The following is an 18933-nucleotide window of genomic DNA, read 5'->3' as shown; positions in this document are numbered from 1 at the left end:
CCCCTGAAGCATTTCCTTATGGTGTGCAAGTAGCTGGTTTGTCAGGGTGTATTTGCACCTTCTCTCGATTTCCCAGCAGTTAGTATATTTTTAACTATATAAAAAACTTTAAGTGCTTCATTTATTTCAGTCTCCAGTGTTGTTATTTGCATAAGTGCCTGCAGAGGACTGATCAGAATGACATGCCAGGTGGGCTGTAAACCAAGCATCAAACTCTAGACCATGTTAGGAAAGGGCTGGAGAATTTTGCTTTGCCACGCAAAGCGTGCTGGCGTACATCATAACACAAGACGTAGTTACTTTCCTTGCTCTCAAGTACATTGCCTATGGATTCAGTGATGCAGATGCTTTATACTCCCAAATCAAAGGCCACAGCTAGCCAAGCTAACAGAATAAGGAATGAAAAATTCATATGAACTTTTGAGAAAAGTTACCTTCAAGTCAGCACATTGTCAAAATCATATGGACACATATGGTCTTTGCAGAAGAGGTTGTATATCATAGAATCACAGAATATCTCAAGTTGGAAGGGACCCATACAGATCATCGAGTCCAACTCCCTGCTCCTTGCAGGACTACCTAAAGCTTTATGAAGCAACCCTGAGTCCAACGTCGAGCACAGAAGGACTGCATCTATTTCAAAGTGCCTTGAATGCTGCTACAGCAACATATGCACAGACATTGCCCCAGTCCATAACTCTAATGACTACCTCTGTGCAAATAAAAGTTAGCGGCAATATTAATACATAATGAAAATTGATATCATCATTGCAATCTTGTCTCATCCTGATGAACCATCCTGGTTCTGCTTAGATGGCACTTACTTACCTGCAGGCATCATTATAATCTCTTGGAGTCAGCAGGGGTATTTTCCCAGCCTAAGCACCACACCTCAGCAGCTATCTACAAAGAACCCAGCGTCTCTTTTTATTTCAAGACAAACCAGTTCCCTGTCTTTCAGTTTCCTGGAATGGTTTTACAGACTGCTAACCCAGCTGAAATAATTTCTGTAAGCTCACAGCTCGTATTAACCTTCCTCTCATTGAGACTGCTTGCAGTTCTCACACTTCGCGTGAGCTGCGTTTGTCTCGTTAGCTGGGTGACACCTAAACTGTCAGTGGAGATGCTGCTCATATGTCACTAGCAGCAGGGTGTCTTTGCAGGGTTTCTTTTCATCGGGCAGGTAGTCACTTGAGTGAACTTTGGTTTAGCCTACGGTTACAGGGCAGCCAAGGCAGAGGCAGTCACAAACAGCTTTTTTTTTGTGGAGCTGAATGTTTAGGTTTTTGTTTTCAAAGCAGTTGTGTGGAAAAGAGGTTACATCAGTGAGGATAAACCAGCCTAAAAACTGGAATCACAGTGTGATGCACCAGGGCCAGAGGTAGGTGCGTGAACTGAGACCCTCACTTTGGTGGTGGTGTGTACAGTTTGGGCATGTGCGTGTTTACTGTATAGAATTTTTCATCTAATATTTGTGAAGTACATCTCATCCCAGTTGACTACAAAATGTAACAGTGCCCGTGTTCTTTTACTTGATAATATTTTGATGCAGAGGAAGAGATGGAGGTTTGTAAAATCTGTATAAGCCATTGATTTGCTGTGGCCAAATGAGCTATTGCTTGTCAGCGGGGCGGTGTATTACTCCCTGTGTGCATTCGCCGTCTGTTTCAGTTGCGAAGGAAAATATGTTCCTTCAGTCACTGTTATTTTCCTTCACACTTAACAGCAGACTAGGAATACACACATGCCCTGTTAATATGAATCAGTTCGTGAGCTATGACTCATTATGCTATAGTAACTTGATTTTTTGCAACAGCTATACATATCTGTGATTAACAAAGATTGCCTTGGCCAATGTTAGAGCTGTGACTAATGCCAATCTTGTTAGGTATTCATCATTCAGATTTATCTCCTTGTCAAAAGTTTTGTTAAATAACGTTTCCTCAAAGAAACATTGTCTTGCCATCAGTTTTCCCCTGGCAGATGTATTGATTGAAATAAATGCGTTTCTCATGCCATTCAAGGAACTGAGTGACAGATTGTGCACTGAATATGATAAATACAACCATTGTTCTTATTGTTACTATAATTATTACTGTATCGCAATATTGACAGCAGAATCATCTAATAATAGCAGAGACACCTATATACTAATAAAAAATCTTTCTCTTATGTGAAAAGGTTTTTGAATCACCTGAGTGATTGTTTTTATGAGATGGCCCCAGAATTGCTCCTCATTTCCCAGAGCAGAGCAGCCTTCTATCACGTTTTCAACTCCTCCTGCTAGAAATAGAGCTTTTCATCATCATTCTGTATGTGATTCACGCATCTCCACATCTAATACATCAGAAAAGAATATTAGCCCCATAGAATAACCTGTCCCAGTATTACATTTCTCTATCCTGATGTACATATTGCGCAATAGCTTAACTCACACACATATCACCATTTTAATGTAATCATTCCTTCCTGTTATCCAGTCTCTGGGTACAGAAGGGCGCTCATTTTCTCTGAAATCTATTTCTTTCTCCTCCATTGTTATTTTTTTCTGCAGAAAAGATGCTAGCAGGGCTCACACGAATATTGGACTGAAGGAGAGCCTTTTAGGATGGGCCTCCAAGGACTGGGGATGTTGCTGGTACCGTTAGGGTGTGCTGTGCAGCTCCTGGAGTGGCAGGAGCTCCTCCGGGCTGCTTGCAGCAGCCCCTTCCAGCAGCGTCCTCCTTTCTGCCTTGTAGCGTTCTTCCTTCCCGTTCCCTCAGCCACTTTCCCACTTTCCTCTGCTGCACACCCTGCTGCTGCTTGCTCATCTGGAGTGACTCCAGAAACCCCCCATGGCCGCCTTGTGTTCCCCTGGGAGCCCTGGGCCGGGGGGAGCAGGACTATGGGCTTCGCCTGGGTCCTCCCGACGCCCAGGTTGCCAGTCCCTGCTCCTACACCCAGATGAGCTTCATGTTAATGAGCATGATATCCCTCTAGGCCTTACAGCAGTGTTGTGGCGAGACAGCCAAAGGAAAGAAGCGCGTTCTGTTGAGACGACTGTTTGGAAACAGTGCCTGGGGGCCGGGGCATTGCCTGCTGCTAAAAGCCAGGGGCCAAAGTATCCCTATAGTCATCATCTGCAGCTGAGCGGGGAAGGAGCCGTCTGCAGAGTTGTAATTAAGAGGGGGTACTGCTCACCAAGTAATACTGCGCTGATTGAAGAGCAGATCTGAAAATCATGATTTGTGGTGCCGAAGATTTATGGCTTATCATGCATGTAGCAGGCTAAACTGACTATACGATTGCTGTATCTCTCAGAGACTGAAGAGCCACCCCAGCTATCAAAACTTAAAATAAATGAACAGTGGCTGTATGAGCTGCTTCTGCCTTCGAATTCTGTATTTGCATACAATTTCCGAGAGGCATTCTCAGTGCTGTGTGTCTCTCCTTAGTACGTATGTGCTAGAAATATGGAATAGTACTGAGCTGGTTTGTTCCAGCTTCATAAAAAAGGGACCATGACTGTTAGGCTATCACGAAGACAGTTCTGAAACAGCAAAAATAGTGTCATCTGCTTTTAGCTCTGTGGGTCTCCCCTGGAGTCAACAGTTCAGTGCAGTTACAGCTCAGGTCACTTATATTTTCTTCTGGGTTTCTTAGGGAATGATGAATTTGGAAGGGGAAGATTTTTTTACCAACCCCTGTTTTTGTTTAGAGTCTTCAAGTATTGTCATGAATCAGTGTAGATAACGGAGAAGATTTTTTGAGGTCCTGGCTAAATTACAGCCTCCAAATGTTGTATCTTTTGCAAATTTGAAAGAAAGGGATAGAAGGAAATGGTTCAAAGACCTGTGACGATTTCTGAAGTCATTACTGAGGGAAAAAATGATTCTGTAAGTTTTTTGCATATAGGTATACAATGGAATTCACAGAAATGGGAAGACATTTTCTGAACATCCAGTGGGGTTGCAGTAGTACTGTCTGCTAACACGATTAGTATCGCAAACAGATCTCTGCCTCGTATGGGAATGTGCAAAACACAGTTCTACTGATACTGAGGTTCTATCAAACATCAATTTAGCTGTAGGGAGCCCCATGCTGGCTCCCGGTGCCTTACGTAGTTTCTGAGATGGTTTCTGCGCAAATCCACGGAGTTGATAATGTGTGTATGTACGTGCAGAAGAGCAAATTGCTGTAAATCAACTATTTAAATGGGAGGTAGTGACTTTTGATTTAAGCCATTTGTTTTGACTGTGGGGTTTTTTATATATTCCTAAAGAAAGATCCTTCATCAGTGTGGCCAAAATGACTGATTTGCAGCAAAGTACAGCCTTTTAACTCAACTTGCTACTTTTTGTTTGTTGACTTGGGCACACTTATAAAAGTAGCTTTATATCTTATTTATAAATAAGTAGCTAAATATCTCAGCTTAATTTTTCAGTGTTACGATGCTGGAAAAATGTGAATGAGATACTCCTCATTCATGTGTTAGATGATACTATTTTGTATTTGCAAACCATGTCAAACTGCATTAGGGTGGAAACCATGATCTGATTACAACTAATAATATGTGTACTAATAATATAGCACATATCATTGCAACATGTCTTACAAGCTGTGAACAGAACTGAGTGCCAAAAATGATTTGCCCCCGATTCTGCATAGGATCCAAAGGCAACAACAGTTGCAATGGTCAAAATCTGAGAAGAAAAATTTGCCCATATTTATTTATTGTAACTGTATTAATGATAATGTGGATTGTCACCATTTGGAATGTAATTTTGTATTAGCTTCTTCTTTAAAAAATAAAAATGAGTTTGAAGAAGGTGCTATAATCTGATATAAATGTTTAAAATCGTCCATTTGAAGTAATCTGGTAAGCATGCTCTTCCACCACTCCTGTATTTGCTGAAACTCTCAGACTGTTCCTTGAACGTTGACAGTTCCTCTATAGCTTTAGAAATGTATTTTTCTGCTGACTGATTTAGCTTAGTCCACCAAAACCTTATTTTCCCCTTTTTCTCACCCCCTTCCTGACCAAGAGCAATAGGTAGCGACTGCTAACTAATGAATCTTTCTGGTGCCAGTGAAGGTTTTGATTATATGCCCAGACTCCAAATAGAGCCCTTTTTGATTTTCTTGTGAATAGGAAGAGGAGAAAATGTTGTATTGGGGTCTCATGTCCTGAGCCAAATAGATAGAGAACTAGTCTTGTTCCGGTTCAATGACGGACACTCTTTTTTTATTTTTTTTTCTGTGAAAATGTTTCTGTCCTTATTTGAAACAATCAGAGCAGATGGGAAAAAAGCTGACATTGCAGGTTTCAGAATTGATGAAGCCTGTGCCAGTCACAGCTGCTGTACCCTCCCTGTGCTGTGGGCCCAGGAGTTCTGTCCCTGTTTTAGGCTGTGCAGCACAGGGACGTTACAGGGACAAAGTAACCTGGGCTGCTAGTAGCCAAGGAGCTAGACCCTTCTGTAAAATGAAGAGCTGCAAACACCAGGCATTTCAAAATCAGGAGTTAAATTCTTACTCTAGTAGTTCCTTACTTTCCCCCTGCATTTACATGGAAAAAAAAAAGAAATGCTACTAACCTGGACTGTATCTACTCACCACTCACTTCTGGGCTGTTTGGCTTTCAAAATTATCTCCACATCGCAAGGGCTTCCTCTTTCTAAAATGAAGGCTGAGGTTTGCAAATGAATTACATGATTTCCTGACAAAAATAATTACTGTGAGGTGGGTGACAAGTTATTAGGTCATGGTTACAATTTGACTTTCCAGTATAAGGCGCTAGAGAAATCTTCACTCGAATGGTAGCACCAATGATAGCATAGACAATTATTTTCTATTTTCTCAGCTGCTTCTAGAGAGTTGGTTAGACATGTACTTCTTCAGAGATCAGTGTTCTTTAATAATCTTCTTAAAATAAATGCAGATTGGTATCTAAGTTGTTGAGGTTTGGCTTGGGGGATATATACACGCTGGGAGATAAAGAATAGTCAAGATGGACCATTCAGCCCTTAACTTTCCTTGTGAGACATTGAGAAGCAAGAAGACACTAGTGTTAGTAGTGGTTTTGTGATGTGGACCTGCTCTGGAAACTTCATTTCATTTTAAAGAGGAACCAAGCAGTTGTCAGATGTTGCCATCTTTCAGTCTTTAGCAACCAAACCTAGAAGTCAAATTCTCTTGTGTCATTTTGCTCAAACTCATGTCCTTCCACATTTTTAAGGACTGCTAGAGCAAATTATACCTACGTCATTGGCCTAGGGATCGGGTCTATCTCATGGATGGACATCTTCCAGCTCCACCATTATTTGTTTTTTTCTGTTTTCCTGCTGGAGGGAGAAGATAGAGGGGTTCAGGGAAGCAGACCTGTTGGGTCTAACGTGGTTGCCACCTTGTGGCCCCACGCCTGTGGGCCCAGGTGGCTCACTGGCACCACGACATGGTGCCCGTTAATGCAGGTGCTTTGTGTTTCTGGCCGTCTGTGCCTGGAGCAGTGGGTCCTGGAACAGGTCTGAGGCTGAAGCCCTGCACAGCAGCTGTGGGTGGACTTCAGAGAGTCAACCTGCACTCCCGGGAGCTTTGCTAGGAGATGCGTTGCCCAACTTCAGCTTTGGACTTGGGCTGGCCGGGAGCGAGCCCTCCCCTATTCTGTGCCACATCAGAGAAATCCCACGTCATGTCACTTACCACCTGTCTGGCACCGCTCTGTCCCTCATTTTGAAGCGCAGCCAAGCAGAGAGACTGGGGTGAAGGCTGTGCAGAGCCTTCAAAAAGAATGACGTGTACTGAAATTATTTTTCTTCTTCTTTTTACCTAAGAAATCAAGAAATCAATACTCAGAAGTTGCCTGATTGAGAACTGTAGCATCGTAGACTAGATTTCATGATGCATGTGGAAGGGGTGTGTGTCCTTTCATACAATGAGATATATTCGACTCTGTTGCTTATCACCACAGACAAATATATTGCACTTTCTTGCTGAAACAAGCTGACGGCACTTCCTTGCTTTTATGTAATTAATACGTTCTTGCTCTTTGCTGTGGTGTGATTTTCAAAGATGTGTGAAATGGCAAAACACACTGATAGAATGACAAGCGGTAACAGTTGATCTTTTCTTAGAGAGTCTTGTCCGAAAGTTGACAGGATTAGACCCTAACCCCAGGCCAGGAGAAGGGGTCAGTTCCCAGAGAATCCCCCTGCAGCACCTGCAGTCAGAGCATGCCTTTGCACGAGACTGTCAGTATTGGGAAGGGAGGTTTTTCCTTGCACACTGCCCTCTGCTCTGCCTGTTGCCGCTTTAGAGAATGGCTCAAAGGGAAGGTGCCTTTTTTCCTTCTCCTTTTGAGAAGAGAGCAGAGGGAGGAGAGCCGAAAACGATGGTGTTTTGATCCGCCTATTTCTTATTCTAGTTGCATAAACACACCAGAGGATTTCTCTAAATTAAATTAAGCAAACCTTTCATGTTCTCTCCCTGCTTCAAGAAAGCTAATGTGGCTGCTTGCAGATTTGCAGCTACAGAGAAGACAAAGATCTGTAGTGTGCACAGACTCAAGTGCTGAGCAGTGTCACGCTGAAAGAATCTGCACAAGCTTTAATAGAGTATAAAAGCTTTCTGGGCACCAAACAAAAATCTGTTTAAATCCCTGACAGGGATGAGAGCACAGCATGTATTATCAGCATATGCACAGAGACGGGAAGGCTCTCAAAACATTTACATTTTGGATTTGCCGTAATTAAAAGGTTTCAACCTTTCCAAAAAGGTTGAAATGGTAGAAGGAGTAAATATAAGACTCCACTTCTTCCCCATCTCCATACAAATATTTAGGGCTCTTCCCTTTTCTCTACACGTGTACCTGAATTACACTGATTCTAATGGCAATTCTTCTTGAATATAAGGGATGTAAAAACGCATAGGCTTCTCTTTCGTATTTATAATCATCATTTGGTACTCGGATTGTGACAGTCTGAGTGTTCCCTGCCCCACACAGTGAAGGGACTGACCCCCACTGTGCACGGCAGTGAACACACAGAAAAAGATTGTCCCCAGGCTTCAATTCCTAATGAAAGCAGACCCTTTTCCTCACAAGCACATGTGTAAAGCCGCGTATCTTGAGAGATTAGTGCCTGCACAGACCCCAGATAATATGTGACAGGCATCTGTGAGGCAGAACGATGCAAGCTGAACTGGAGCAGAAAGTGATGCTTGTGGATCAGTGATGAACAGGTCAGATGATGACGTAGTATGTATGGGGTTTTTTTGGGGAAAATTACTATTTCAGGAAGATTTGACTGTAGGCAAGTTTTGTCTGACAAAGATTTCCCTTATTTTGATAACTAATTTGCCAGACTAAAACCTCTCTGCAAAGAGTCTGTGTAACTCAAGGACTGTTCTATTAATGATCTGTATCAAATGGCGTAGCCGGAGCTACCAGTTAGAGGAATATAGGGTAGGTGGATGAATGCTTTCTCCAATATGAAACAGATGCAGAAAAAAATTATTCAGGAGCAGGAAAAGAAGTGCTATAAGATTGAAAATGTCAACTCAGTCACCAGTAGCAGGCTGTAAAGATGAGAGAGGAAAGTGAGAAAGGAAGACTGTGGCCACTGAATAGAGGATTCCTGCCTAATATAAGAGGAAAATGAGTAGAGGATAAGTCTCTACTTATCCAATTAAGTAGAAGGTAAATGGGAGCAAGTTGAAGGAAGATCTTTCCCTTCTTGGCTGTTGCTGGATGTGACTGCCCCTTCAGTGGTGGCAGCCCTTCCTCCAGTTTCAGTTACTCAAATAGCAGCAGACAAAGACTGGGAATAGGCAGTGTGGATAAGCTGGTTATTGAATGTTTGGACTGTGACCCCCTTCTTCCAGTCAGGCTGTTAAATATTCATGTAAGTGGGCTCAGGCAGATGCCTGCCATCTGTCTGTATTTATATGACTTCATCCAAACAGCCCCCAAACGTGTAAAATTTTATCCTCATACCAGCCCTTTAAACTAAAAGGGATTTCTCACCTATCTGAAGGGAAGAGGAATCAAAACACAGAGATTTAGTGAGCAACCAGGTTTATTCATCTGGACTCCAGCAGACAGGATCTAAATTCAGCTCTTTTAAGTGCCAGGCCTAGCTATAGCCCCAGGCTCTCAAGGCAAAGATCATATTTAGTGCTATAAGGTGTGGTATAGCTCACCTAATATTGCTCATTAAGCATAAAAAAAATCTTTGTATGCAACTATAAAGGAAACTGGAGACTCTGTCACTATATGTGTGGATGGGTACAGAATGAAAGTATTTGACGAGGAGAAATCAGTAATAAAACCATTATTCGGGCATCTCAGCCTGCACTGCATTCAGCTGCACACCTTGATGGCCAGATGAAACAGGACCGTCATGCAAGCTTCAGTAAACAGTGTGCCCATATGGACAATTCTGTGAGGAAACAGATTGTCACAGCTACGTTTGACCTGTTTTAGAGCAATTGTGGCTTGCCCTTGGCACTGTGGATGCGCTGTTGACATTTCGGCAGAGCTGCTTCAAAAAAATGAGTGCCATTGTCAGAATAGTGTGGCATTTTATGAGTGAGAAGCAATTCCTACATTTTAAATCAAGCAACAAGCCCAGTACTTCTCCCTGTCTCCAGTCAGAGCCTCTTAAACAGTCTGAACAGGAAAGATGAAGGAACAAGACCATTGAGAAGACAAGCCCAGACTTTTCAGTGTACATACATCAAGTTACTGTGGACATGAGGTAGTGTTACTCGTACACGTCAGGGATTTGAATCTGAAGCTCAGATTCAGCTCTCGGAAGCCCACACACAGGCAGGTTATCACAGAAGAGACATCGGTGAGACAGCTGAGTTGGGGTGGTTGTTTTTGTACCTGCCCCCAGAAGGTGGCAAATGTGGGGTAGCAGTCCAACTTACCTTAGCTTACTTTCTTACCTGTCCAGGCCCTCACCTTCTTGCTATTTTTAGGCACGAGTGCGTTTTGAAAATAAAAGGGGATGCATTTTCACTGTGGTGCTTGAGAAACTGTTACATGCATTTTGGAAACATGCCAGAGGGGATCTTTCTGCCTTTAACACTGTATTGAAATGTTTTCTTCTTTCAAGGATCTTTCTCCTTGGCATAGTCTTTAAGAATAGCCTCGAGGCTTTGAGCTTACTCAATCGATACATTTTTGTTGATGATTTTTCTTTTTAAACTGTTTTTCAGGCATTGGAAAAAATGTCATCTGTGACCGAACGGCGACTCCCCTGGATGCCTTTAGGATGATGACCGCGGCTCATTATTACCCAAAGCTCATGAGCATCATGGGGAACGTTTTGCGCTTCCTGCCAGCTTTCGTGAAGATGAAGCAGCTGATCCAAGAGGGTTACGTAGGGGAGTTGCTGGTGTGTGAGGTGCAGGTTCACAGCGGAAGCCTGCTAGGCAAGAAGTACAACTGGAGCTGTGATGACCTGATGGGAGGTGGGGGTTTGCACTCAGTTGGCACCTACATCATCGACCTTCTGACCTTTCTCACCAGCCAGAAGGCCGTGAAAGTGCATGGGTTGCTCAAGACCTTCGTGAAGCAGACGGACCACATCAAGGGGATACGGCAGATCACCAGTGACGACTTCTGTACGTTTCAGATGGTCCTGGAAGGTGGCGTGTGCTGCACGGTGACGCTGAACTTCAATGTCCCAGGGGAGTTCAAACAAGACATTATTGTGGTGGGTTCAGCAGGACGGCTGATTGTAATAGGCACTGATCTCTACGGACAGAGCAATAGCTCTCCTCAGCGGGAGCTCCTGCTAAAGGACTCTACGCCGGTCAGCAACTCCTTACTTCCAGAGAAGGCCTTCAGTGACATCCCATCGCCCTACCTCCGAGGCACCATTAAGATGGTTCAAGCTGTCCGGCAGGCATTTGAGGACCAGGACGACAGGAGGACCTGGGACGGGAGGCCCCTCACAATGGCTGCCACTTTTGACGACTGTCTGTATGCCCTGTGTGTGGTGGACACCATTAAAAAGTCAAACCAGTTGGGGGAGTGGCAGAACATTTCAATCATGACTGAGGAGCCAGAACTGAGCCCGGCATACTTAATCAGCGAAGCCATGCGGAAGAGCAGGATGTCTCTGTACTGCTAGCTCCTCTCAGCTCCTAAGAAAGAATAGGAACCAGACAGCTCTTGAACAAAATGGTAATTCAGCCCGTGAAGGGCTTGGGCATCTTAGAAACAGCTGAGGATATGGGAGAAGGAAATAGAGTGTTTGGATCAAGTAAATCTGTTGGTGGCTAAATGCCAAAGTGATAAGGTCCTTAGAAATGCCCAAAACAGACAGGAGACTTAAGAGCTGACATAACTTAACTGTTCTAATAACAGTATTAGCTGGCTGATTGGAAAGATATATCATGGACTCATCTCCTGCTTGCAGGTGCTTTAGATTATCCAATTGTGTTTACTGTGAAAGGTTGGGAAGATCCTTTTAGATTTTCCTTACCTACCAGAGGGCTGTGAAGGTACTGTCATGTCATTAAATTTTCTGTAGTGTCTGACATGAATGGTTCCTACCATGACAGCTGATACCACCGTGCTGTAGTACTACACCTCTAACCAACACACAGAATAATAGGACTTGGTGTGAAAGTGTCGCGTGATATGGAAAATCTCGGCAGCTCACTTTTCATATAGCTTGTTAGGAGCTTCTCTGTGTTGGTTTAGCTAGTTGTTTTTTGTTTTGTTTTATTTAAAGCACAATTAATTAGGAAAATGTGTGGCTTTTAAAACAAAGCAGTCCTCACCCACAGTGCATGTGCCCTGGTATTGGGGAAGGGAGGGTCTTCTGTGAGCTCCCGGTAAGCTTCGGTGTTAACTGCACAGATTTGCTGATTAAAATGGGTTGTGCAAAATCTTCATGGATGACAAGTGGCATGACACAGTAGTGATAGTGGGTTTTATTATACAGCTGAACGCAGGCTAGTCTTATGAAGGTTTACGCACAATTTCCTATGTCCAGGGCTGACTTTTGAGTGAATTCATCATGCATCGTACACGTGGGTGGTGTTCTTTTAAACCTTTGTGAACTCACACTTGAGAGATGCTCACCAACAATTAATTTCATATAGCTCAACCCAGAAGCTTTCACCTCCGCTGAGCGGTGAGTGTGAGTGAAAAACAAAAGGGATGAGAAAATTTCCCATCCATTTCCAGGGTAAAAAATTATGTAAGACCCCCACCTCTTCACCTCCTTAAAGTGGCCAGCTACTGGTACTGTAGTAATTGTTCTCTGTCATCAGTGCAGGGAGGGACAAACTCTTTTGATATCTTTGTCCTGTTCTTCTTTTTAATATTTTAGATTGCAGTCTTGAAATAATATTTTGAGAATATATTCTTGAAAGAATATAATGAAAGGCACATGAATTATCCCAGTGAACAGGGATACTGCTTTTCTGCATAAAGCTGCTCCAGTGCTCATGTGTTTACAGCGTAGGTCCTCAGATAGGAAAAAAGTAGAACACAAGCATATAGCACTAAATTATATTAAACTTGAGAAAAACCTTTTCAGGGTTTTTTGTTAATTTTGACTAGGGGAAAGAAGAGAACATTTGGATGAGCAGTAAATTAAAAGAGAAAATATGACCCTCTTTCTCAAGGCCATCAGACTAGTGTTTCCATTTTAGGTTAGAAAGAGAACTGTCAGAATAGTTTGAATTTTTTAAAAAACACAGTTTTGCTATTTTTAGGAGCACTAAGGGCTTCTGTAGAGGCTTCTCCTACAAATGACTCCGTCTGATTGCTGTATGCTCCTGCCTGTCCTATGCCCGGTTTTAGAGCTTCATGTTTTTGAACAGGAGGGCATCAATAGTGTGGTTCATCTCATCTGACTTTAGCCAGCTGAAAGTCGGGTGTCTTGTCCTGGTCAGCTGTGCAGGGACACAGTTGTCAATACGGAGAGAGCTCTCCAAAGGCCGACTCAGTTCATCCTAAGATTAACATAGAAGGAGGTGCCCATTGGAAATGCCTGTCCTCCTTTGCAGAAAATCTCAGCTTCTAAATTTTTAGGTGGCTAAAGTTAGGAAACTTGACTCTCACCCCAAAATTATTAATGTATGTTTAATTTTTGAAGAGCATATGTGTGACCTTTCATGAAATATTCCGCAAAGTGTAATAGTGTGACTGATGAAGGAATAATGTAATACTGCAAAACCACACCCAAACGGAGAATTGTTTCTATCCATGTTGTTCTGCCAGTTCTAGCAACTGTCTCTAGGGCTCACCGCTTCTGCTAAGACCTTGGGCAAGCTTTCATCGTTCCTTCTTGGAAGCAGCCCTTGACAAGTTTGGATGTTTTTCCTAAAAATGGATTTCTCTGAGAATTCCTGAGGTAGTATCTGTGCCAACAGGAATTTCCCATTATAATTGTCATGGTATACCATGCTATCCAGTTCCTGCCCTGAAAAATACAGAGAGAAATACAGAAGAGAGAATTTGATCAAGAAATCATTTCTCTCTCCCCTGAAAAATTGAATTAGCCCCAAGTGGATCAAGAGAGTTTTCATATAGTAAGGCAAAAGCCATTTATTGAAAATAGTGGCTAGTTCAAGTCATGAATGCAAGCCCAGTGGATAATTAACCATGTCTAGTTAAACATCATCCAAAACTGGAACTAAACATGGACCAAAATGTTTGCGAGTCTTGCTTCTTAGTGGTTTGGCCATTGTGCTGGAATTGCTGTTCATGTCTTTGCACCTCACTTTGGTTCACAAATGTTGACAGTGTTTCCTATCTTTCTTTTCTTTTTTTTCTGTGTCTTTCTGGGTTTTGTGATGCCAGCTGGAAGAAGATATGCTGGAATCCTGTTCCCTGCCCCTGCAGTGAACGGTCCCCAGGCGAGACACAGCCTATAGGGATAGTACTACTAAGCTCAACCTTTCTGTCCCAGATCCAAAGGTTTAGGTGACAGGCATCATCCATCCTCTGTGCAGACTTACTGATGTAGACAGTGTTGCTTAGCAGAAAGAAAATCTAATGCTTTGGTTACATAGCCATCTGATGCTAGTATTAGTACTGGCTTGCAAATGGGTTGAATCCTGTACAGCTCATTTTGCGACCACAGTGCTGGCCCCAGAAAGGCAGGCAGAATGAGCAGGAGGAGGGTGGGACCTCCTCTTCTGACGGCAACAGAGATCTTATGCTAGATTTAGGTGAAGTTGTTACCTAAACAATGGGATGGCAGCAGTAACTGCATACGTTCAGGATTGTATGACACTTTTTCCATTCTCTAGGAGGAGAGGTGCTGTAGTGTCAAGTGTAAAGATACTAAACTTCCACCTGGCTTAGAGGAGGGAGGAATTGGTTTATTTATAGAATGTGTATTACTATTCTGATAAATTGTTACTTTACAGTCTGGGATCTTTCTTGGCAGCACCAAGCCCTCTGCTCTTTTGGTACAGTTGAAAGTACATTGCATTGCCCTAAGAAGCCTCTGGAGTTCACGCTGGGTTTAAGAATTTGGGCAGCAGATAGCAGAGATGTACTTGATTGAACTCAAAAGCGGTACCACACCAGGAAACATGTATTTGGAATTGCACTTTCAATCCTGTTCTTTAATGCTGTGCCACAAGGTTTGAGATGAATGCTGCTAGAATTGGCGCAGGCCTAATAGCCAAATTGCGGCTACTGGTGGAATTTACAGTAGCCCCCAAATGAGCTTGTTCATATACTAGGTAAGAAGTGTTCATTCCTCTTTCCCAGGGCTGCTGTTGGAGAGGCTCTTTCCTTTGCCATCAACCTGTGCACATAGGATACTGAACATTATGGTCTGTTGCCAAAGACAAAAAGAGCCAAAGGGGAGAGCCCAGGTGAAATGCTCTGCTGCTCTGCAGGGTCTGTTCCAATGCTGGGACGGTCAACTGAGAGGCGATGTCTTATTTTCCATGGGAATTGCACTGGGGTCCACGCCAGGAGTAGGGCAACCCTACGCTGTGTGACAGCAGGGCACAACTGAAGTCCTTCCATGTGCCCAAAGGGAGAGGGGTGACTGCAGCAGGGAGTGATAGGAAGGTGTGTCTGCAGTCTGGTACCTATATGCCTGCGCCAACAGCGAGAATATGCTGGTCACGCGGAGGGTGAGGGCTGCACCTCCTGAGGGTGATAGCAGCAGCCTTGCTCCACCTCTGTGTTTGGGAGCCCAAGAAGGGACCCTGCCCTCAGGGAAGCAGCATCTGTCCTATACTCCTGCTAGATCCGTGCACATCCTCAGTGCTGAACTCAGTGAAGTCCTACGTGGAAGCATAATAACTCTGCAAGAGCTTGGGGTTTCCTATATCTAACATCATGCACGTGTTAAATTAGTACTTTAGCTGTGTAGTTAGAAAATACCAAGTAGAGATGATACAGCCTTACCCACGCAGCCAATATGGCAGAGAATCGGGGCATGCATAGATGAGTTTAGGGTCTGGATGGGCTGCTGTGGAGTTCATCCTTTGCTTTGGCTGAAAGCATGAGAAATTCCCGCCCAGCCAGCATAGGGCAATCAGAGGCACTCTCCACTTTGTACTTAGTGTTTCCTTCTTTTGGATAGCTTTCGAATCAGTGACTGTACAAGTGAACAGCTGTCCTGGAAGTTCAGCCATTCAAAAAAGGAGGCTTTTCTGCTGCATGTGGTCACAGCACAGGACAATTCAATTTCTCCATTACCTTGTTTATTTTTGTGTTCATACAAATGTGGAAAAGACCCAGACAATTTAAAATTACTCATTTCTCTACCAAAAAAAAAAAAAGCAGCTTTTATTTAATGGGTAAAGATAAACATAGTATCTTGATGGTGTCTTTGTAGAGATTCAGAAATTACGGATGACAGAATTTCTTGTTGCTGGGAATTTTTATATTTGACTTTTATCTATGGCCTTCAATATAAAATATCACAAATTATGAAGACTATTCACTGTTAAGTTCTGTATTTACAAGGGTTTAAAAGTACCCAGCAGACTTTTGGCTTTGTGCAGATACTCAACACTGGTGTGATGTTCCAGTGGCCCAGTGATGTACCTTTAAGTACGTATGAAACTCAACACTGGACTGTTTGACCCCTGCAGTGCTCTCTGGGTATCTAGGACTAGTTGTGAAATGCAGGATTATTCAGGACAGCAGTTTCTTGTTGTTGTTGTTGAAGTTGTTGTGGGGAGCAAAGTTTGTAAATTTTAGAGATGAAGTATGACTGAATAATAATTGGCAGTCTTATCTGCTTTAAAATTTCCTCTCTCTTGAGCTGCTGGATGAAGTGTGTCCAATAAAAATATTTACCCCTTAACAATAACTGCCCACGTCCATTTGCTCATGACAAGAAGAAATTTTAAGTAAATGGGACTATACATAATGCTGCATTCATGAACCGATTGTCATAACCTCATGACTTACTGAAGCCAGAGCCCAGGCAAGTAATGACTTTTTCAAAGCTGCCAAATCGAAGCCTTGGAGTTGAGGAATGAAGGGTATCAGCTTAGGTCAAACTGAAACAGCTTTTAGTCAGCATTTTCAGTTAAATGAATAAATAGAACGGCTATGGTCAATCCAAAACTGAACACAAAAGATGTTTGTAGAAGGTCATTTACATTTTTTCTTTTGGGATTAAGTTCCATTGTTAAAGAATGCTGTTTTGAAATGAAAAGTTTAAAAAAATCTTACCTTTTATTATGTTTTGGCATGTGTGAAATTAACTGTTTGGGGTTGGGTGTGGGGTTTTTTGGTTGGGTTTTTTTGTTTTGTTTTTTTTGAAGTTCATACTTTGAAAAATCCCATCCATTAGGTTCAGTGAATGTCCATTAAGGACGTTCAGTGAATTCAGCCACCCTTGGGCAGGTTTGGCTCTGAACCTGCAGCCTCGCAGTATCATGGAGTTGACCCCATTTCTAGCTTCTGAATTTGGCCATCTGGGTTTCATTTGTGTCTTCTTGTGGCAGTGGGAAAACTGGTTCATTACATGGAGTTGGCTACAGATAATCAAGATACTTTTTGCAGCAGTGCCAGCCATCGTCTTTAAAAGCACTTAACTCTATTAACTTGTTTACCATGGTTATTTATGACCTTCCAGCCATATGCTGCCCATTACTTCCTTTTCTTTTTATACCAGCCGCCAGACTCGCTTCCCTCCCTTCTGTTTCTCATTCCATTGCAAGCCACGAAGCGAGTCTCCCTTGTTTCCCACTGAGCTCGCGCTCAGTCTGTGTTACACATGGCATACAGGGTGGCCAACCTATGACTTGAAGTAACTTTTAACATAGGTTCATTAAAGAATATGTTAACACCACAACTGCTCAAGTACGTGGCATACCGAATGCCCAGCCAGGGCAGGAAACAGAGCTCCCTGCTATGCTGTGCTTCACAAGTGACACTCACTGTTTCTCTCTGTACTGGTTTTCTTTATTTGATTTTGAAGATGAGAATATGTTCAGTTTGTTGCTGTGTCAATATTAAGTATATATTTATTGTTTTTCAGACATACATACATATATATAAATGCTATATATATATAATGTCAACGCATGGACATATGTACAGTAGATATTTTAAAGAGCTATTTATCAAGAAAAGTAAGTGTTATAAGTAAACAGAGTTTATATTTTATATATTATGTAGATAGCAAAAAAAAAGTGGTTAAATTATAGTAGGACTTTTGGGGGTGGGGGGGTGGGATTGGAGAAACGGGCAAGGGCTGGTTCTAGCATTTTAAATAGCCAAACTACTTTGTACGGAAGCTGCCTGCTGTGCCTCTCGGCTGCAATATCTGTTTGTTTCTTCTTCTGGAAGATGATGTGCATTGTTACTTTTACATTGCTTGGGGAATGTAGTTAGTTTATTCTCAGCCAACTGGTATGTGCTGCTTAAAACATGGTTTCCTGCTGTTCTGCATATTTGCATTGATGGAATAAAAGGATCTTAACTGGCAAATAAACACTTAAAAGGGTGTGATCTCAGCTGTCTGTCATTTTTCCCCACACTTGTATTTTGGGGGGGTAATAACCATCACCTTTGCCTGGTTTCTGGCCTGCCTGTTAAGTTCAACACATCGGAGTAAAATCCGCAGGCTTTGTGCTTGGGGGTGGGGATTGTGATGGAGGGAGAGAGGGAAGGAGGTTTAACACTAAGCTATTTGAAGGTTTAATGTTAAGGCAAGGCCTGAACTAGCTCCTGCTGGAGTGATGTGTCCTGAGGAGAAGGTTGGTTTTATTGCCAATGGATGCCAGTATGTCCAGTGGCATAGCAAAATGGCGGCATTGGGCATCCCTGCTGAGCACAGGCTGGAGATCCTTTCAGGGCCCTCCTCCCTGCCTCCCCACCCATGTCCTGGGATGCCTTTGCCTTCCCCGTCCTCAGCTCCCTCCAGTGACATCCCCATGCCTACCCGATCCTCGCTCCCATCTGCCAGGAGCTGTCAAGTCTTTCCCCCTGGTGCTTCGCATAGAAAGGCACCCGCTTTCCTTTTACGCGGGTGTCTCATCAGCCTAGTAAGGAGCTTGTTACTCCAGCCCCTCTGATGCTGGAGAAAACCTCACTTGAGTACGAAGCAGAAGATAATACGAAGCAGTGTGAAATTCTAGGCTCTGAGGAAAGATTTATTGCCTCTGTGATTGATTTGTAAAAAGGATAGAGTATTTCCTATGTTGCTTTTTCTATTTTACAGCGGAGCACACAGAAAGATGTTGGATTCTACTCGTGTCAGTGCTCACTCATTTCCCAGGCACTACGAAAGTACAGCAAATCTGAGGCACAAATCTGTGAAGGGATGGGAAATCATCATCATCACTTACAATGCACACTCCCCTCAGATCACACGATCTTGTGAAGTGAACTGTATATTTTTTATATATATAAAAATTTACAGAGTGGCTATAGCATTTACTTCATCCCAGAAATGCAGCATGTTAGCAATTTCTACTACTACCATTGCAGCTATCATA

The 18933-nt window shown here is 42.9% G+C and overlaps 1 protein-coding gene across 2 annotated transcripts in view; it reads left to right on the top strand.

Moving 5' to 3' along the window:
* Positions 1 to 17629, top strand: part of GFOD1 (Gfo/Idh/MocA-like oxidoreductase domain containing 1) — a 75830-nt gene extending 58201 nt beyond the window's left edge. For both annotated transcript variants that reach the window (XM_076330557.1, XM_076330559.1), the window contains exon 2: positions 10201 to 17629. In XM_076330557.1, coding sequence (XP_076186672.1) covers positions 10201 to 11120 — 920 coding nt within the window. In that variant the 3' untranslated portion in view covers positions 11121 to 17629. The remainder of the gene's footprint in view (positions 1 to 10200) is intronic.
* The last annotated feature ends 1304 nt before the right edge of the window (positions 17630 to 18933 follow it).

This window comes from Aptenodytes patagonicus, chromosome 2 (assembly GCF_965638725.1).
Source record: "Aptenodytes patagonicus chromosome 2, bAptPat1.pri.cur, whole genome shotgun sequence".
In the NCBI taxonomy this organism is placed as follows: domain Eukaryota; kingdom Metazoa; phylum Chordata; class Aves; order Sphenisciformes; family Spheniscidae; genus Aptenodytes; species Aptenodytes patagonicus.
This window is presented reverse-complemented; position numbering and strand designations above follow the sequence as displayed.